General features: G+C 41.0%; 1 protein-coding gene across 2 annotated transcripts; it reads left to right on the top strand.

The window, feature by feature from the left end:
- Window positions 1-1127: 1127 nt before the first annotated feature.
- Window positions 1128-20856, top strand: LOC135462114 (sodium/potassium-transporting ATPase subunit alpha-like). 2 transcript variants are annotated; one of them, XM_064739474.1, is made up of 22 exons: window positions 1128-1207; window positions 9106-9228; window positions 9367-9426; window positions 9704-9907; window positions 10417-10530; window positions 10835-10969; window positions 11272-11389; window positions 11549-11817; window positions 12277-12475; window positions 12761-12872; window positions 13343-13475; window positions 15481-15673; window positions 15883-16058; window positions 16270-16406; window positions 16647-16864; window positions 17003-17104; window positions 17269-17423; window positions 17685-17779; window positions 17911-18085; window positions 18292-18422; window positions 18696-18797; window positions 19062-20856. In XM_064739474.1, the coding sequence occupies exons 1-22, from the start codon at window positions 1178-1180 to the stop codon at window positions 19180-19182; spliced, it is 3102 nt and encodes a 1033-aa protein (XP_064595544.1). In that variant the 5' UTR covers window positions 1128-1177; the 3' UTR covers window positions 19183-20856. The 2 variants fall into 2 exon arrangements, with proteins under 2 accessions (XP_064595544.1, XP_064595543.1); XM_064739473.1 differs by lacking the exon at window positions 1128-1207 and adding an exon at window positions 3287-3603.
- The last annotated feature ends 1481 nt before the right edge of the window (window positions 20857-22337 follow it).

Here is a 22337-nt window from a genome sequence, read left to right as displayed (position 1 = left end):
TTATACAATATTCTTGCTATAAGCAACTGAGTGAAATTTGATTACACATCTGTGCCGGAGTACTATATAGGGGGGCCTATGCAGCATGTAAGCATACAGCGGACATATGACGCTGCATATATAGGCCTGGGCACGGTGGTTTATTAGTCAATACTGGTATTAAGCCGTTTTACATTAGAAATTTAGCCAAACTCTGCCGCGATTTCAGTTGACCAAAATCAAAGTATAACAGTGGGCATTTATTCAGGCGTTGACAACGATATAACTGCCTTTTACATAACCCTTACAATGCCCACCTGGGATGTGATTACAGCTATAGCTAGGGCGTAGTGCAGCGATCATGATCATTTGGGGGAACAGTGTTTATTTACTGTACTTCATGGGTTTTAAAGATCTGCTATGTAATTAACATTACTTGACAATAATGAAAACACTGTTTGAACTAAACACCAGCTTGTTGCAAAATAGGCCTATATAACATTAATTCCAAACGAATCGTCCATCCGTTCATTCATAACGAATAACTGACCTCTGAAGAAATAAATTCCGGTGTTACTCGACTCATGAAGTACTATACAAAGTTACCTCCCTCTGTGTCTCAAGTCCTGGGTCACCTAGCTATGATGAAATCTGAACACGTGTATGTAAATGATCTCAGAAGATTGTTCTTTAGGAGGTATTTTGCATGGTTTCCAAAATTCAACCTGGCCTTTCAACAAAACACTACTCAAACGCGGTTGACCCGAGTGTCATATGTTTTCGAATCAGGGGAGATAACTAATGTACATATACCATTCTAATTTAACATGGGCATGCAAGTGTAACTACACAGAGCACTAATAACTGTACATTTAATGCATGGGATTGGGATCACTTGGTGAATTCGAGTTTCGAACTCACAGAGTTCAACCACTGCTGCCATGCACGGCTGTATTTGGTTAGGGCACCTTACATTCACTGTATACTACATGTCCAAGTAACATCTGCCTCGTCGGCTAAAATGCCATGCGGTCTTTGCCGGTATAGAAATTGAATAGGGCATTTGTTCCAGCCAATCAAATTGCGACCTATGAGGTATAAATGTGCCTCACACGTCAGTTGACGTCAAGAAATGATTGGCACCTGAATTGATCACGTGGTTACGCCATCTCGCTTGGAGAGACCGCCCATTGTCAAGATGGCGTCTACGAAGTTGAAGGGACAGTCGGTGAGAATTTTTCGTTCAATTTTGTGGTTGTCGCTTACTTTTGTCTACATTTCGAGGTATTGGTATGGTGTTAAATCTAGACACTAACATCTACTATTAAGAGCGTATATGATAAATGAAACACATTGCTATATTTTACACTTACATGCGGCCATAGTAAATGCTAGAAAATTTCTTCAGTATCCGCTGTCGACACTGGTTTGGCCATCATCGCATGGTTCTCGTTGTGTAAGTGATTTAGGATGTTTGCATCGAAGCTAAAGCAAGTTTTGAGTGTTTTTGTAGCCTTATAAATTATTTTATTGTATTGATATTATAACGATTTACATGCGGACAGAATCATCAGGATTTTTATTGCAAATGCACCTTAACAATGTAAAATGGGGCACCGTTACACATAGCACCAGCATGTGTTTGGCCAGTAGGAACCAGTCAAATATTCCACCGGTTTCGACTTGGATTAAACCTTCAAGAAACCCAAACGAACGATAAATATTACTAATATTGCATTAGTTGGAAGTTAGTGCGCTTCAAGTTCTGCTTTTATGTAGCTTTCTGGAAGACCTGATGGATTTGTACTGATGTAGGCCTATGTCTGTGGTAGTGCGTTGCTGGGTTAGGCGTAGCCTGCAAATAAGCCATAATGTTATCTCTTAAATGCAGTTTGTGGTTGGTGCCTAGTTGGTAAGAAAAGATGGATTAGGGAAGTTTGAGAACTTGCTGTCTTATGCCCGTGAGAGCTGTATTCTTCGGGCTGTTGCCACTAGTTCTCCATGGATGTTATTGGGTTGTTAATTGTAAAAAGTAGTCCTCTACCACAGACCATAAGAGCAAGATAATTTTTCCTAATTTGGCTTTCAGTTATGTGAACTACAGACCAAAAACATACTATTCAGTAGATAACTGTATATATTGTACAGAAAAGTCCTGTATTTTAATAGCCTGAAAATTGCCGAGCGACAGGGCCCTGAGAGACCTGGGGGGACTACTTGGTGTTATTGGCACCCTTGTGGGCAAAGTGATCTAGACTGCCTTGGCTCAGGACACTTGCCATCACCATTGAAGTAGTATTCCTTTTCAAATTTAGGCCATGGCTACCACTGTAATATTGCTTTAGAAGTTTTGTCATGCTTTGGACTGCCCAGAGCAGTAGAATCGCAACCACTTAGTGACCTACATGTATGTAAAGTGGACTGCAATTAGAAAACGATTCTGTAACACAGGCACGGTGCCTGTAATTGAAACAGGTTCTTGATTATACCCCAGAATTCAGTTTACTGTACATGCATCATCCAGTACATGCTTCACTTTATGCTGAAAGTGTTACGCAAATAATGACAGCCAGTAAGATTGCAAAGATTCGGATGTGACATCAGGGAAATGCTCAAGACCAGGTGTGTCAGGACATGCTGATGTGAAATCAGATTGTTAGTTCCTTAAAAAAAAATAATAAAACAGCAGCTCAGCAAGTACAAACATGTCCAAGTATGTAATTCAGATTCAGTTGTATAGAAAATAATCTGAAGTGAACAGAACGTTCTTCTGTCACAGGTCTGGAGACTTTTAAACCTGATGGTACATGCTCAGATAAGCCACAGTAAATCCCTGTATTGATGTGGATTTCTCTGTAAGTCTTACTCTTGGCACCAAATGTAATCCCTAGCAGAATGTACGTGCTGTTGTCTTCAACAGTTGTTGATAGGAAGTGGGAGGTGGTTTGGGGTGAGGGGGGGGGGGGGGGGTGATGAGAGGTGAATTGTGGTTTGATTAGTCCCAGCAAGACATCAGCTATGTCAGCAGGAGGCGGTAGTCCTGGCTTGTTAACTGTCACCCTTCAGAACCACGTGCTTTTGTTTGAAAGTACATTTATAGACCGCATAGTGGGAGGTACTAGACTTGCTGTAGTTTGAATGTCAGTTGCGTTCAGCCTCTTTTGTGTGGCTTTGTTCAATCAGATTGCATCCCAGCTTTTCCAGGCTCAGCGGTGTCAACTGAGAACAGGATCTTGCAGGACTTCACAGTGGTATGCCTGGAAGTGGGGGCATGAGTGCATATAAATTTTTGCAAGCGTAAGGTCATAGATAGGTGCAGTCGAGAAAGGGTTGCAGGACTTAACGGTTGTGATAAGCTAGGGAGTAGTTCCTATCCCTATAGCAAGTTACTTACTCTTAAGCCTGTGGGTATAACCCCAGGAGAAAGAACAGCTAAGGGTCAGCTGGGATATACTACTTTTCCCGGCAGCCGTAAAGTACAACAGCACTTGGCCCTGCACTAGATCCTTCGTACTCCACCAGACTGGTAACGCTTCATTGCACAGTCCAGATTTAATGACCAGTCAGCAGTAGGTGAAGCTTACATACAAAATGCCTAACCGGTACAAAGTGACAGAAGGAAAGGTAAGAACTTTGCCCAAAAATTTCTTGTTTACAACATTGTGCCCAGCACTAATCTTCCATTTATAGATGTTACACTTAGACGTGTAGGGTATATATTCCTGTCACCAGCCAATGTTAAGACATTCTTAATGTCCCATGCACAAAGTTCTATGGCACAGTATTATATTAAACTTGTAGGGGACGACCTTCGCTCTGTTTTACATGAGGCACTGGTATAGATTTTTTTGAACTATGCAAAATTTTTCCTCATAGATTTTTTTGCATGAAAGCTAAACACATCAAGTAATATTCAGCTATGGGATGGTTTTTGAATTGCCCCTGTTCTGAAAGTGCATACTGCATCATATGCATTTAAGCTATTAATCTCACTATGGTGACAACATATACATTGATGAAAAAGCACATGTAAAGTATAATTTATAGTAGCTCAAAAACATAATACTGTCCTAAGTACTATGCAGTTGTTGGAGTTAAATACCTATTTTGTGATGTTTACAAGGAGTTATGAGTAGTGTAGGGTCACACAGTTCAGGGGGTATGCCTTTCGCCTAGTGTAGGCTATGGGTCATGTTGCAGCTGGGTAATTTTCCATTTCCTGTACTGTAAGACTTTTCACTAGGAATGCTTCTGTTTGGTCATAGACAGTCCAGATTCATGCTACTGAAATCTGACACTCAAAGGAATTTGGTTAAACTAGTTCTGTCATCAATATTATGTTGATACAAAACTTTCAAGTTCATCTTTTCAGGTAAAGGCTTTAGTGAGTTTTTTGTCTTGTTACTGCAAACCAGGATATGAATATATAATATGTGTAGATACATCGATGGTGATCTACAATCATACGTACAGCTAGATCCTGTTTGATCCTGTTTCACTCTGTTAACAACGTCAGATGGCCACAAACAGGAAATGACCACACCAGTTTTGGGTGTACAAGAGTCGGTGTAACTGTTTATCAGACCTGGCAGAGATTTCAACATGTACATGTCTGTCATTTCGACATACATTATCAGTTCAGAACACAAGCTTTCTTTAATGCCAGATTTTTGCAATTTGTATAAGAAAGAAATACACCATTTGATAAACCTGTACCATTCCCTGTACTAGTGCATGCATTGAACAGACGTCTGAATTTGCCTTCTGTGTGGACAAGAAGTCGGTCAGTAAAGTGACTATAGTGAGATTATCATGAGTGACACATATGATTCTGACACATGGTTAGTACAGTAGTGTACTGCAAGCTGTATGATTCCTGTTGAGAACATTGGCACCATGCCAGGTGACAGACACCATGGAGCCAGTTGTAAGGTGTGAGATTCCTCTGTGCAGCCTATTCACCTTGTGCCATTCATGGTGACCTTTGTAGTAGGAGTTGCAACATCTGGGCACTGGCTATACTACATGTACACAACATAATATGTATAGCTGTACAGCACTGGCTGGTCTGAAAAAACAAAAAACAAGTTACATGTACCATGACAAGTTAATCATTATTTTTTTAATCATCAGTAAGTAATGAACTGTGTATGTCTAAATTGATTGCGTTAACCTTGTTCTGGACATATGAAAACAAGGAATAAGATAAATCACAGGGATTCTGAATGGGATTACCCTGACATGTAATTGCTATACTGCAATCCAAACCTGCAACTATATATTGTAACTCTGATCTGTACACCTATGTGGTTTAGTTAGCCAATCTCTCTCTCTCTCTCTCCCTCCATCCCTCCCTCCCCCTCAAGCCTGAAAATGAGTTGGTGAATGATTATTACACACTGATATGTAGTGTCATATTGTGTAAAGAGGTCATATTAATTCAGTATTAAACCTTGTACTAGTTCCAATGGAGGAAGGGTTCAGTGAAAACACTCTGGCAACTATCCTCCTGCTTTCTCCCTAGTTAAACCTCCAGGCTACAAATGGAGATGTTTGCAGAAGTAACTTTGTGTTTTTGGAGAAATTGCCTGTGCACATGTTGTATCTCCACATATATTATTTGATATGTTTGCAAAAGTAACACAATTTCCTACAAATTTTGAAAGATATCTACATGTACATCTCTTAATTACAGCCCAGAGAATCGTTCAAAATGTCTGGACAGAGATTGTTAGGCCTTTAGCCAGGCTGTTACATACGATTAGCTGTGAGGATAGTGCATGGTGGAGTGACCCTTATATCTGACCTGGATAGATGTTTTTTCAGTGGCTGTGTGTTTGTACAGAGTAGAATGGAGCACTGTGCACAAATCACATCAGGCTCAGGCCCGTTGGTGAATGTGGCTGTATGAAATTCACCATGCTCTGATGACCCACATACTACACTGTTACAAGTGAAAGAGTCACCTGTAGGTGGCTAATGCTCAATGGAGATCTAATCAGCCAGGCCATAAAATGATGAGTTGATTTTAAAGCGTGGACTGTACATTATTTAAAGATTATCCCTGATGCCTTTACTGCTATATGCCTTAGTTGTTGAGTAGGAGTGAACTTGGCTACATGGAGCGTTATCTCCGCAACTTGACATTGGTCTTTCCTACTCGTGCAGTTCTTCATGTTTTCCAACTTCTTACCAGAAATTTGTGTCACCAGAAACAATTTATGGTGAAAGAAAAGCTAGGCAACATTTGGCTGTAAAGTTGTCTTGATTCCAGCCCATTCAGATTTCTTGGTAGTTTGCTTTGAATTTGCATGATTTTTTTTTTTTGATTTTTTTTTTGGGTGAAGCTAATAGGATGTGTCTAGAAGAAGTCTTATTTACAGATTTTATGAATATGTTAAATGTAATTTTTGTATGGTGAAGGTCGGTTGTAGTTCTGATAAAGTTTGACACTGTGTCCTACCATATACAGGGTAAGCAGCCACATGTACATCTAGCTTTGCTTCTCCAGTTTCTAACTTCAGAATTATTTGGTGGGTGGCTGCTAATTAAAGAACAGACATTTGTCCATTCTGAGAGATATACATAGTATATATAGTGTAGCAGACAGCTGGAAGAGAGGTAAACAGGGTTGTAGATTGAATCTGTGGGAGTCCATCAGAGGAATGCAGCCTCAGCCCGGCAGACAGGAACAGCCATATTTAACTCTCCTGTCCACCCTGCCACACATCCCCAGCTATTGATCGATCTGTGTTAATTATCACGATTGAATTGGCATTTTGAGATGTGATGAAATCTATAGTTATTTGGATAAGGGTGAGCTAGGATTCAGCTACAGTAGCTTCCCTGCTTGGTTTACCAGCCACACTATTGACTGACACTAGGTACTGGTGCACATAATCCAGACAAATCAATACTCACAAAACTACATTTTATCATCAGCTCATTGACTGCTATGGTGCGATCATTGTTGGGGATTGAGGCCTGAGCAGGCCTGTTCAGGACGGCTGCCCAAAAGCTACCTGAGGCTCTCATACATGTACCTGGGTGTATGAACAGTGAACCGAAGTATTACATGCATTAAAAACCGCTGAAGCACATGTTCAATTAGAGCTTGTGTGTAATGCATGTAGGTATGATACAAGTAGTTGATCATAGAAAGACCTGTATGGTAGGACTCAGTGGTGTGACCAGCTGATTTTGATGTGTTATATGAAGGTGTTTGAGCTCTGGGATGAGCACTGAACATACGCATTGTTACCCAGAATACAGTATGCATGCTTTGTCTGCAGTGTCCGCTGTAGGATGACTAAGTGCAGTTGTGTGTAGTTACCTGTAGGCTGTATGCAGCCATGCCTGAATCACATGGCCATACTTGAAGGTCAAGGTCATTTGGTGAATGATGATGCCTTGTGCATAAGCTGCTAGCTAACAGTTTAACTTGCACTGTTAGTTTATTTAATCACATTTTCCTTTATACCGTGTAGTTCTCAGTGTTGAACTAGACCGTGTAAATGTAGCTTACACGCTGTACCTGTGCATGTACATATCTTGTACATTACCACAGAACCAGTGCCCACACTTAAATTTATTACAAGTTATATGTATGTATGTATGCACGGGGTTCTGTATAATGCCAGTAAATATGCGTGTATGTACAGGCTCCCCAAAAAGAATTCCCAAGCTAGCTACTCATAATCGTCACTTAATACACGACCAAGTCAAAAAGGTTATTACAATAATCTTACTCTTTGTGAAAGGTCAGTCTGAACCAGAAGTTACATAACAATAGCATTTTAACAAAGGAAATATGCATGAACACCTTTGAGGAAAGGGGAGCTGTGTAGCTTGTGTGTACATGTTGAATATATGGGTAGGTGTAAAAGCTTGATATTCTGCCTCAGGTATGAACTGTGCATCTAGCACAAGCACCCTGATTTTAGGCTTTATATAGGTCAAGTGGGAAAGGTGTGGAGTCTGTCTCAGTGTACAGGTAGTTCAAATCTCTCACTTTTACATCTAAATTCATTTCAAGTTGTGTTCTACCACTTACAGGTAGCTGATGCTGTCTATAAGCAATAGACATCAGTTAGGCCCGACTCAGAACCACTGTAGATGTGTCTTATCTGTCCATGAAAAGTTCTGCATGACTGACTTGAAGGTCACTGTCACCTTCACCCACTGTCTGATGGCTAGGGTTCAACTTGTGTCAGCCATTAGCTGCCAGAAATAGCAGCAGCTTTATTTGGTAAAACTTCTGTTCTTCAGACCTGTCTTGACATGTACATGCAGTGAACACTGTCTGCATCTGCAGTGGGATAGCTGCTTCTGCCATACCTTATATTTGCATTCTAATCTGGGAAAGGTATGCAAATATCAGAACACAAAATTAGTACAGGATTATTCTGTAATGATTGGGATGAAGTTGCTGATTAGAAAATCAAATTCCTTCATACGGACAGGATTCCTATCTTCATTGAAAAATTTGGGACTTTTTTCTAGGATTTACTTTAATTGGTTAATAGGTGCTGCAACCTACAGATGAGTTACCTATTCATGTATATCTACCATGTTGCATCTGATTTGTGTTAAGATCATTAAATCTTACCTAGACATTGAGATTATGAGGTGTTGTTTTATGGAATTTCCATATTTAGTAGTGTGGAATATACCATATGGGACATCTGATCTGATGGATTTTTAATCAGTTTTTGATAGTTTTCAACCATTGATTAATTATAATAATATGAAACAACAATAAAATAAGCAAGTCATGATTACCAAGGAAACATCCATATACTTTGGATATAAAATGTAATAGAATTTGGTTGTGAGAGTATTATCTAATCTCTGGAGGACCTGTACAAATAAGTCATACATAAAGTTAAAAACTTTTTTTCATCGTCAAAAAAATCAACAGAACCTGTGAATTATGTTTGATAAACAGCATCCTGTTTAAAAGCGTTATCTCGATCCTTTTGTTAATTCGGATAAATTTGATTCTCGTAATATCTTTGAATTCTGAGATTTGCCTGGTCTATCGATGGTTGTATCTCGAAAATGTATATGATATGAATTATGCTTGTGACTGTTCTTATTGTCTTAACTGTTGTTCTTTGTTGACAGGATCCGAGAGCAGACAGCTACCGCTATGCTGTCACTCCAGCCCAAGATGAAAAGCTGGGCAAAAAGGGCAAGAAGGCCAAGAAGAAGGCCAACATGGATGAACTCAAACAGGAATTGGAGATGGTAAGTATCGGCACGTTTCAGCATGCAGGACAAATAGGATGGTTCAACTCTAGTTTACCTGCTATCACAGATTCATTTTGTCATGTTTTATGATGTTCTTGTTGTAAATGAAAGGAAAAAATACTTTGTTGTTCACAGGATGAGCACAGGATTTCTCTGGAGGAGTTGTACGACCGACTGGGGACAGATCCAAACATGGTAAGTTTTTGATGAAGACATCTTGTCATTATATGTTGTACTTATGAAGTCTTCCTTTATGTGTATACCCCATACACATGGTGACCTCTGATGGAAACATTACCTCATCAAAGAGCTTACTTTCCTTTGTACAGATGTTAAGTACAAGTATTTAAAGTATTGGCTCATATGTTAAACCATGATTTCAGTGTCTCTATTCTCAGTTTACCATTTCATTTCCCACATTTGTTTTGATTAGCAGTATGATGTTTAATAATGAGAAGACAATTGTTTCCAGGGTCACACCACAGAACAGGCTCGTGAAATCTTCGCCAGAGATGGACCGAATCAACTATCACCGCCTAAAACCACACCAGAATGGGTGAAATTTGCCAAACAGCTCTTCGGAGGGTTTGCTCTTTTACTCTGGATTGGAGCAATACTCTGTTTTATAGCCTACTCAATCCAGGCTGGAACATTTGAAGACCCACCTGGTGATAATGTAAGTTAAGATAATGTAACTTACAATGCTGCTTCTTGGAATGTCATTAAGTGAAAAGTAGGGCAGTTTGTTAAAGTAAAGATGGGTGAACCTTGCTGAAAGACTAACCGGTAGTGAACAGGAGTCCAAAATGAAGCTTTCTATCAATATCTATCTCGCAGTGCTTGAAGCGGATGGAGCTCTTCCACTTCAAAAAAACATTTCAAAAAAATATAGAGCAAATGAGTTATAAACCACGAGCAGAAAGCAGCCGTCAAAGGTGCTAGAGTCTGTCAGCAACCTGCGGATGGTCATGGGTTTTCCCCGGGCTCTGTCCGGTTTCCTCCCACCATAATGCTGGCCGCCGTTGTATAAGTGAAATATTCTTGAGTACGGCGTAAAACACCAATCAAATAAATAAATAAAAATCAATGGTGCTAGAGAAATTATTGCTGGAAAGTTATTATGATGGAGCAAACTGCATGTGGAGATATTCGTTGAAATAACATGTTCTTTATTTTCCATTTCAGTTATATCTTGGTATTGTGTTGGCTGCTGTTGTCATTGTTACGGGTTGTTTTTCGTATTATCAAGAAGCCAAGAGTTCAAGGATTATGGAGTCTTTCAAAAATATGGTTCCTCAAGTAAGTGGACAGAGAGTACTAAAACACTTATTTAACCTGACCAAGTAGTTGCAAAACATATCACATTATGTATTGTGCAAGAAATACATCTCCACATAGCACATGATGCCACTCCTTGCTGACAGTCTCTAATAGGAAAGTAATTTGTAGCTAGAGAATATCAGCTGTTCAAATTTTTGTGTGTATTTAATCATGGTTCATATATACTTGGCATACTTTTGGTTTGAAACGTCGATTGCCAATTTGGTAATTTTGTATTCGTTTTTGTTGACTTGTGTTACTACATGAGAATTTTCCTTACCAGTACGCCATTGTGGTGAGAGGTGGAGAAAAATTGAATGTGCGAGCGGAGGAGCTGGTCGTAGGGGATATCATTGAGGTGAAATTTGGGGACCGAGTACCAGCTGATTTCCGTGTCATCTCTGCCCACAGCTTCAAGGTACAGTGCTGTGTAATACTGCCATGTGCAACTATCCTAGGTGTACTTACCTGCAGTGATGATCTGTGTTATGTTCTGCTTACTTCCATGGCTCTGATCACTCTGATTATACATACACAGCGCTCTGAGCAGATCACATACCAACCATGTTAGCCTTATACACTGATGCAATTTGGGTAAATTTTCTTGGTTCTTAATAATGTGTATTGTTAGTTGAACATGTGGTGATACAATGTATCCATGAGTGTGTGCTTGCCTAGATTGGACATGATCAGTTGTTGATTTTGAGCATTACTGTTTAGGTGGATAACTCCTCACTGACTGGAGAGTCTGAGCCTCAGACCAGGACAGCTGAGTTCACCAATGACAACCCGCTAGAAACAAGGAACTTGGCCTTCTTCTCCACAAATGCGGTAGAAGGTAAAACTTCGGCTTGTTTTGCTCCACTAGTTTCAGTTACTCAGAGTGTTGTTGTTACCTCCTGCTCCTTTTGGTTGTTCAGATGGTCTCAATAAGATAAAGTTATGAAGTATGACATTAAACAGCCCATCTGTCATGGAGTTTTATTGTTTTGTGCAGGCACAGCTCGTGGAATTGTTGTGAAGACTGGAGATCGTACTGTCATGGGACGTATTGCTAACTTGGCCTCTGGTCTGGAAGTTGGAGAAACCCCCATTGCCAAGGAGATTGCCCATTTCATTCATCTGATCACCGGTGTGGCTGTCTTTCTGGGTGTCACATTCTTCATTATTGCCTTTATCTTGGGCTACCATTGGCTGGATGCTGTCATCTTCCTCATTGGTATCATTGTGGCTAATGTACCTGAGGGCCTGCTTGCCACTGTCACCGTAAGTACATCCTGGTCACCAGAAACAGGTGTTTTTGCTGCCCCATTCATCCGCACATGGACTCCAATTGTAAAGCCTTTGATTTATTAGTTATATTCCTATCACCTCAAATTTAAATCACCAGCCCCGACAGCACAGTTGGTAGAGCGTCAATTCGGAGCGGTAGATCCAGGGTCAATCCTGGGTCGAGTCATACCTAGGTTGTAACTTCCTCGCTTGGCTTTCAGCAGGAAGGGGATAGTGCAACAACTGGTTGACCCGTTTCAGCAGAGCAGCTTACTTGCCTTCAGTAAGGCATCCCAGTGAAGTAGCACTAGATAAAATGGTAATCTGTCCTGCCACAAGGAGGCACATTACATGCACTCCAAGGATTCCTTCGTTTTCATATGCCTGAAAAATTGTCATCCACTCAAGTTTAATCAATGATAAAAACAGAGTGGTTTCTGTCGTGTGCTGTAGGTATGCCTGACCTTGACAGCCAAACGTATGGCCAGTAAGAACTGCCTGGTGAAGAATCTGGAGGCTGTGGAGACCCTGGGCTCGACCTCCACCATCTGCTCGGACAAGACTGGCACCCTGACGCAGAACAGGATGACCGTGGCACACATGTGGTTTGATGGAAAGATCATGGAGGCCGACACCAGTGATGACCAGTCCAGTGAGTACAGGCTGTGGCATCCACTCCTGCTGTCAATGTGACCTTCTGCAGTAATGATCTGTTATGTTAGTCTTATGGTCTGCTTACTTCCATGCCTCTGATCACTGATTATACATGAACAGCGCTCTGAGCAGAATAATGGCTTTGATTGAAAATGGTGAAGTTGTCGTTGGTTTTTCAAATTCTGTCTATTTCAGAGGACATGATGTATCTGTTAGCTCATTGTTACATGTTACTGTATGTCGTGACTTTGGTTACATAACTATATCTGACTTCTACCTACAGATGCTACCTATGACAAAGGCAATGCTAACTGGGTTGCCCTCTCCCGTGTGGCTATGTTGTGTAACCGTGCAGAGTTTAAGGCTGGTCAGGAGGATGTACCCGTCCTTAAGAGGTAAGCAACATGCCGAGATCAGTTTGTCATAGAGTAAGCCACCTTCCCCACAGTAGTTCATTGTTATGTCTACACATTACTGTAAACAGGTCGATATGCAGGAATCGAAGTAATTACAAAATGGCAATGGTAAATAAGAAATGTCATTGGAGAACTTGCCGAGATACTGCTGCAGTATCTTGGCCGACGGGCCAGTACCATTCGTTCATTTCAGATTTCCTGGTCCTCCTCAACATTGACTCTTGCCTCAGTGAATTAGGAAACAAGTACCAAGGCGTTCTGTGATTCATTTTCTTGTACATGCAAATGTGTAGCTTCTAGTAGGTGGGACATTTTTCAGATGATTGTTCATAAATACAATGACTGGTATCTGAATTACCTGTTAATATTGCACTGGCCTGAGACCATTCTTAATTTTGCGCCCTCGCCTTGTGTGTTTGAATGAGTGGATATAAAATTGTCTGTTGTAGAGAGTGCAATGGCGATGCCTCAGAATCTGCCCTGTTAAAGTGTGTGGAACTGTCTTTGGGTCACGTGGTGGAATTTAGAAGACGTAATCGCAAAGTTTGTGAAATTCCCTTCAACTCAACCAACAAATACCAGGTAAGTTTCGGGACTTTGGCTTTTGGCTGTAAACAAGAAACTGACCTTAAGTTTCACCCATAGACTTGGAAAGTGTATCCCATTATTTCTTGAGTCAATTGTGGCTCTGCACAACAGGTTCACCTTGATTGTTTTCTGATTGCTATTGTATAACAAGATTGAGCGTGACCGATGAGTGCCTTTACACATGTGGCATGTCAATTATCTGTTAAAATGCAGAGCTCTTCATGTACAAAGCTACAACAGAACTAAGCACTTCATGATTTCTTGCTTGCAAACTGCCAGCAGATGATGTAAATTTGCGTTTTAAAGCGACAATGTCAAGTAGCAGAGCTCGAAATCTCCATGTTTCTATTATACCACACAGAAAATAATCTTACCTGTTGCTGGCAACACAAAAATCATGCCTGGGCAAATTTGCATACTGGTTATCATAAAACATGCACTTGATATATAGCTAGTCAGTGTTGTGCGAAGTCCTAATGTGTCAACAACACGGACAAATCGTGTCTGACTCGCGATATGCCGGACTCGCATACAGTGCTACCAAAAAGGGGTCAAACTCAAAAAATTGTCGTAGTTTTCGGAAACCTTGCATTGAGCATGTTTTCTATGTTTCCTAGGAGGTTCCTGATTTCAAAACTCGGGGAACCTAAATGCGACTCTCCTGCAATAGGACAGTTTCGATCGTAATGAAACAAATTGTGCGCGTTGCGTGACATACTTCATTCAAATTATACGAGAGGTTGGTGACAGATATCTCAGTGAAATCCATTTGTACCTGAAATTCATGTGTACAAATATTTGTTGCATAATGAGGACAGATACAAGATGTTTGGGCTAAAACCCTAGCGGTACACGGGCGCACCGTGGAACTTTTTCTAGCCCCGACTTACATATATATGCATGAGCATACTAGCGCGGACCTGTCAAGAACTCTCTCATAAGCCACCGGCCGCAATAGCACAGTTGGTAGAGTGTCCACTTGGGGAGCTGGTAGATTCATGGTCAATCCTGGGTCAGGTCAAACCTAAGGGGAAATGGTGACTTCCTTGCTTGGTGTTTAGTATTAAGGGGATGGTGCAATGACTGGTTGATCCATATCAATATAATGGCTGGGGCAGGGTAGCTTAATTTGCCTTCAGTAAGTCTTCTCGGTGAAGCAGCACTAGGTAAAAGAGTGGTGGAAATCCATCCTGCAACAAGGAGGCACATTACATGCTCTTTAAACGAGAAAAAAATTTAAATATCAATCAAATACTATTGAAAAGAGTTCATTTCCTCGCATTTGCATGCCACAAAAAAATTCTGCCTCAAGTTGATAAATTATAAATAAAGTCGGCACCAAAATCTGCTGTGGGCGACTCCATTTGCCTAAGAACTGGTCATGAAGTCTTCTGTCTTAGGATGAGCATTGCTATCGGAAACAGCCAAAGTCATCATATGAAAAATTATTAAGTTGACATTAAACTCACACATTCACCCTCTCTCATAGGCCCTATAGACAATGGTTCACACGAGAATGCTTTGACTTGACTTCCACATTATCCAATCAATCGTACATTTGCCGTTTCGAGGTCTGCAGTCTACATTGTAGCATTTGTACATAGCTTGTTTAGCATGGACATGGATGGAGGCTAGAGTTTGGAATTTTCAGGGTTGTAATAGTCATTGCCTGACAGTTTCTTTGGTTTAATTCATGTGTATAATTAGAAATGCACATGGGCTAGTCAGGAGGTCTGCATACCTTGCTGTCATTGATTTTACCCCACGTGGCGTGGATTAGAGAGCATAGACGCCATGCAGGGTAATGAAACAGGAGGGGAGCTATTCTGTCATCTTGCCACTAACTGAGCAAAAGTTAACAGTAACCAACGGGCAAAACTTTGTGGGTTACCGTACATGCAGGTGGCTTCTCTTGTTGGTAGTGTGTTCGATGTGACAACTGTGTGTTCATCACGCAAGAGCTCTGTGCCAGTTTATTTATACTGAGTGGGTGTTTCAGGTGTCTATCCACGAGACTGAGGACCCCGATGATCCCCGCTACCTGCTGGTGATGAAGGGTGCCCCAGAGAGGATCCTGGACAGGTGTGGCACTATTCTCATGGACGGCAAGGAATACCCCCTGGACGAGAACTTCAAAGATGCCTTCAACAGTGCTTACCTGGAACTGGGAGGCTTGGGAGAGCGTGTGCTCGGTAAGCTGAATATTTATGGAAAACACTGCTATAATTTCTGATGTCTGTTCCTGTTCTATTTTATTAAAGTTTGTTTTGTGACCTGCATCTTCAGAGCAGCCCTGAGTGTTACCAATGACTGACTGTATATGCTTCGTCTGCAGGCTCCTGTGGCTAATGAGGAGGGGTGAATTTCACCTTTCTTTGACTTTTTATCCCTTTATCTGTAGGTTTCTGTGACTTCTTCCTGCCCACTGACAACTTCCCACCTGGCTACGAGTTTGACCCTGATGAGCAGAACTTCCCCCTGGACAATCTCCGCTTTGTGGGCCTCATGTCCATGATTGACCCCCCTCGTGCTGCTGTCCCTGATGCTGTTGGCAAGTGTAGGAGTGCTGGAATTAAGGTAATTGCACGATAATTGATGGATTGTTTTTGTCCTATTTTTTTTTCCCCGAAGTGTCTAGTGTGACTACAGCAAGTGTTAATAAGCTAGGTTGGTATGGTTCAGGTAAAGTCAGTTGGTTGTTTCTCATTAGTCAGTGTAATGTAGGGAACTCTGGATGTTACATGTAAATACTCTCAGACTTACAGACTGATGCTTATCTTTTGCTTAGGTTATCATGGTGACTGGAGATCATCCTATTACAGCTAAGGCCATCGCCAAGGGAGTGGGTATCATTTCAGAGGGAAGCAAGACTGTAGAAGATATTGCTGTGGAGAGAGGTGTTCCTGTGGAAGAGGTGGACCCCAAGTAAGTCATCTTGGCCACCACCACTTCAACCCTGTGTCTCTGTAGTGCCAGCCATTACTTCAGTTTTCCATGTATAAGAGATCCTCAGTCTGATCAAATGTTAGTCTCCCATTTTATGCATTGATTGAACCTATCGCCATAATGATATGATTTATGAGTTGAGATAAAAAGTTACACAAACGGCCTTAAGTGAGATGTGTTATGGCACTAGGTTTTGATTTGTGGTGTTCTGCCTTTTAGGGAAGCTAAGGCTGCTGTCATCCACGGATCTGACTTGAGAGACATGACACCTGCCCAGATTGATGAGGTGCTGCGTAACCACCCTGAGATCGTCTTCGCTCGTACCTCACCCCAGCAGAAACTGATCATTGTGGAGGGTTGTCAGAGGCAGGGTCAGATTGTAGCTGTGACAGGAGATGGTGTCAATGATTCTCCTGCTCTAAAGAAAGCCGATATTGGTAATTATATGGATAATTAGCAGTAAAGGGTTGCCTTTAAGACATCAGTTGTTGATTACTAAACATTATCTTTGCCTAGCTGTGACTTTTGCAGATGGGGATGTGTATGCTGATGTAGACTTGCTGTGTCTGTTGCAGGTGTTGCCATGGGTATTGCTGGTAGTGATGTCAGTAAACAAGCTGCAGACATGATCTTGCTGGATGACAACTTTGCCTCCATTGTTACTGGTGTGGAAGAAGGTATGTACATGTCTATCTAATCGTGTGAAAGAGAAAATGTTACGGAGGCATATGGTCTTGTACTTCTTGTCAGTCGCTATCTGCTCAGACTTCTCTTAGTTATGAATTCACAAGGCCTGTGGTCATTTTCAGATAAAGAGACAGGCTCTTTTCCATGTTTTCAGGTCGTTTGATCTTTGACAATTTGAAGAAGTCCATTGCTTACACGCTGACATCTAACATTCCTGAGATCAGCCCGTTCCTCATCTTCATCGTGTGTGACATCCCTCTACCTCTCGGGACCATCACCATTCTCTGTATTGACTTGGGAACTGACATGGTAAGTTCTAGCACTTTAAAGGGTTGACCCTGGAGCACAACATTTACTTATCACGTATGTCCTGTACTATGTGCTAAAAGTATTCACGCAATTATTCAACTGAATTCCACTAACAAATTTATGGGAGCATGTGTATTAGGTTGTGATGAAACTTCTGCACAGTTTTTAATTATTTGTAGAACTGAGACTTTTAGTGTACCACAATTCATGTGCCACTGTTTATATGCCATGTTATGAAACCTAGTTATGTCAAAATTACAGGTACCAGCCATCTCCCTGGCTTACGAATCTGCCGAGAGCGACATCATGAAACGTCAACCTCGAGACCCTGTCAAGGACAAGCTGGTGAATGAGAGGTGAGTTTTTTGTCTATACCTCTTCAGCAGATTCTCTTCATGAGCTAGTATAAACTGTTCCAGCCTTGTACAGATTGCCTTACGGGACGAGGGAGTGTATGTACTATAGTGCCTTGTTGCTCTTGTTGCAGACTGATCAGTATGGCCTATGGACAGATTGGTATGATCCAGGCCTCCGGTGGTTTCTTCACCTATTTCGTCATTATGGGTGAGAATGGGTTCTGGATGTCTCGTCTGCTGGGCATCCGTGTGGAATGGGATGCTCTGGGGGTCAACGACCTGGAGGACTCCTATGGACAGGAATGGGTACGTTGTCATTTAACAGCTTACTGTTTCAGCATAGCATAAAAAGATTAGGTTAGTTTGATCTACCATGACATTTTATGTTCATGCTACTACATTCTGTACTGAAATAATGAAAAAGTCTTGATTTGGATATCTAGTACAGTGTTTTTTGTATGTACACTTGTGTTAGTAAACTGTTGTGATGTTGGTGTGTTTATTTGTCACAGACCTACCACCAGAGAAAGATCCTGGAATACACCTGTCACACAGCTTTCTTTGTGACCATTGTGGTTGTGCAGTGGGCAGATCTGATCATTTGTAAGACCAGGAGACTGTCCCTCTTCCACCAGGGAATGAAGTAAGTTCACATGCATGGCTCATTGGGTATTTTCCTCCTTGTCACTGTGATAACAAGTCTGAGAATTTGATATTTGCTTGTCAGCATTTTAATTTGTGACAACCTTTATATTCACAAAATATTTCTTAATCTGAACAAATAGAAGAAATAAATGTGTTGTTGAATTGAAGTTCATATACTTATTTTACATTCATCGGTTATATTAAATTATAATAAAAATAATATATTAAAGTTATATTAAATGTACTTATTACCCATGTTCCTCATCTACAGGAACCACCACCTGACGTTTGGCCTGTTCTTCGAGACTGCGCTAGCTGCCTTCATGACATACTGTCCTGGGCTGGACAAGGGTCTGCGTATGCAAAATCTGCGGTATGTTCTAGAATTCTTAGTAGAATACAGTATATAAGGGTTCAGTTAATTTAGTTCACTGGTCACTGGATCCATGTATTACTAGGTAAATGACATTATTATAAAGTACTTTCTCAAAGCCTGTGTGTGATATCCGCCTCATTTATTCAGTTACATCCGTTGTATCCTATATTTACATGAAGATGATTATAGTGTCTCTCTTCAGCTGTATGAGCATGACTTGCTTCCAGACTCTAATATTTGCTTGTGTTCTGCCTGTTTTAGACTGTCCTGGTGGTTCCCTGGAATCCCCTTCAGCTTGGCCATCTTCATCTATGATGAGTGTAGGAAATTCCTCTTGCGTAGGAGCCCTGGTGGCTGGCTGGAGAAGGAGACTTACTATTAACGACACGCCTAGAGCCAGTAGGAGTATTTCAATAATCACTGTATTGCCAGGTGTCTGGGAGGCTCCCAGTGTTTTTAGGGGGGCCACTACATGGTTATTACTGGGCGTTGCCTGTTATGTGAAGATTGTATAGACATTGAATTGGGTTGTTGGTATAGGATTGACAATGTTCTAGTGAGACAAGAAGAAATTGAAAACAATAATCAAGAATACATGTGAATATATTGATTTTAGATGTAATTTATGCTTCAGAAAGTAACCCTGCATTGCTTTTATTGCATTACTGTTAACACCAGACCGGTGTGTGTGAATGGCGATTCATCAAGCATTATTGAAGTTCTCATAGACTATTGGTAGCTGGCCTTACTAGGCCTCTAGCAAAAGGTTACAATTTTATCAATTCTATATACCCTGGATCTTAATCTTGTATAGCTGTCCCTAGATTAGGTGTATTCATAGTTACTTGTGTGTAAGCACAACTGTTGTCACTTTACCCAAAGCAAATGTCACCATTGCTGAAACAATTTTTACATTTTTTGTGTGTTTTGTCTTGAATGGTTTTAAGATTTTTTACTGAAATTTCTGTTGATTTATGATGGCTGTAATGGTACTCAAGACTCATCTCATTAAGTTTTACAGCCCACTGTATGAGGCAGGCTTTGAATGTTGTGATGTCTTATTTGTTTGTCATATATATATATACATAAACTAAGCATTTACAAGCCTTGAGATGTATAATTGGTACATTCTAAAGAACGGAGCAAGAATGAAGCATATCAGTAACCCTAGTTAGAGTTGTGTACAGAGGATATAGTGGCCAGTCAGGTCTACCAGTCCTCCAGTCAATACGCAGTTTAATTAGCCCGGGGCCTGTGTATCCCTGCCTTCACCTGTGTAGATCCAGCTAACCTGTGCGCTCTAGCCGCTGTGTGATATCCTAGTGCGTGTCTGTGAATTCTGTGTTATGTACATTCCAGTTACCTACCTTAATGCTGAGTGTTCAGCACACCAATGTAGCCCTTCCCCCACTCCCAAGCCGCTCAGGGGTGCTCGGTTCCAGATAACACCAGGAAGTCATGATCTTGATCCAGTATTAAGTACAGCAGTGGATGTACCTGTACACTGTTATGTCTGTTACAGTTAAGTTAGTTTGAGATTTTAACATGTTTTGAAGAATCAGAAGGAAGCACAGTGACCAGCCTGTTACCTGCTGTAAGACCATAGCTTGTTATACATTAGTGTATTTCTTCAACACTGCTCTGTCTTCGGCACCATCAATTGATGTTTGTATTGTTTATTAATCAGGAATGTTCCATCTAGTTTTAATACTTTTTTTAAAGATTGTTATGTTATTTAGAAACATACTCTGTCCTTCAGGTCACATTAAGCTGCATGAGTCTGGCAGGGTGGTGGATAGTGTACCCCCTGTGTGCTCACAGCCTTCTCCCCCCACTGTTTTGGTAGGAAGCTTCTCTCCCAGACCTACCCCTCCCACTGGAGCTGCCTGTGATGCCTGCACAGCTAGTAGCTGGTTTTCTGTTCTCACGGGTCCACCTACAAAGCTCTTACGGCCATCACAGTAAACCACAGTAGTCTTAATGTGACTGGTAAAGAACCAATATGAAGTAAAATATGCACTGAACTTTAGCCAATAAAGTCTTTAAACAAACCTCATTGGCTTCGTTCTTTCTTGCATGATCTGTAAAGTGCAGTGCTCGGCAGTAATGGATTGTAATTTACATGGCAACTTGTGTCCTCCATGCTCTTTGTACACGAGGATGTGAATTTTCACCTGATTTTAGTGATAAGGATTTTCAGAGTGTCTTGAACCAAACAGCTAAAACAATCAGTTTTATCTTTGGAGGATGAGCTAGTAGACGACATTACAGTTGATTTTGAGGAAAAATATTCTCCTCCCTGTTTTTAATCTTGACGTGAATACCAGTCTTATGAACAGTGATCCACTTCCTCATTGCTGAACATCATCCTTCAGCCTTGGATTCTTCATGAATCCTGTGGCCTGGGGCAGCACAATGAGCCAGGAGCCTATCAAGTCCATCACATGCTGGCTTCCTCTTCGGTCATACGTGGGAAGGACTTCCAGCAACCTGCTGATGGTTGTGGATTTTCTCCCACCATAATGCTGGCCACAGTAACAACCGTGAAATGCGAGAAATAAATTTAATGAATCTCCGGTACAGTACCTCGGTACAAACCTGGAGTAGCATTTTTAAATTGCGTTTACGTTGAATCCTACATGGATGGGATCACACTGCACCAAAGATTGGATCCATTTTGTTTCTCACTCTCCGCCATATAATCGGAAACTTACCATATATTTGATATAAAGTAAGTGAAAAACTACCACTATTACTGATAATTGATTTAGCAATATTAAAAAAATATTTAAAAAAACCTAGATACGGAAATGTATTTATATATGGAGAGGAGCAATATTAACTTGTCTTCAACATTAAATATTGAAAAAATGCAAGTGGGTCACAGTGCTAAATGACAAAAATACATATATTTTTTTTTTTTGGTTGCGACGCATTCCACACCTGTTCCGCGGTCTCCGGGTTACGTGGAATCTTACAGGAAACACCCCTGTCTACACATAGTTGTTACGCTGTATCCACACAAACAGACAGACAGAACACTTGGACTTTATATGTGATCATCAGTGCTCAAGTATCCAGTGCACATGCATGTACACCGCTAGACTGACTAGTGGTCCAGTGTGAGATACATTTGTATAATACATTAAATAATGTCTTCTTAAATACAAACAATTAACTGATTTCTTGGATGGGATACCGATCCGTGGAGTGTCAAATTCGGTAAGACCAGGTGAAATTAGTTGGGGACTGGTTAAATGCAACTTGCATTCAAACATCATCCGGTAATGCGGAATTTCAGAGGAAAACATCCACCAAAGACATGACTGCATGACGCGTGTATATCCGTCAGACGTGACGCATGTTTGTAGTACGAGGATATTACCCGTCAACCTAGGTATGACAGACATGCCCTGGTACTCAAGGCGACCTCTATTGTCACGCAAATGATCACTTGTCCACAGCACAGTTAATATATATGCGATGTCTACCCGAAAATGTTCACTCCGATATGCACGTTGTCAACTGCCACATCAG

The sequence above is a fragment of the Liolophura sinensis genome, chromosome 1 (assembly GCF_032854445.1).
Source record: "Liolophura sinensis isolate JHLJ2023 chromosome 1, CUHK_Ljap_v2, whole genome shotgun sequence".
NCBI lineage: Eukaryota > Metazoa > Mollusca > Polyplacophora > Chitonida > Chitonidae > Liolophura > Liolophura sinensis.
This window is presented reverse-complemented; position numbering and strand designations above follow the sequence as displayed.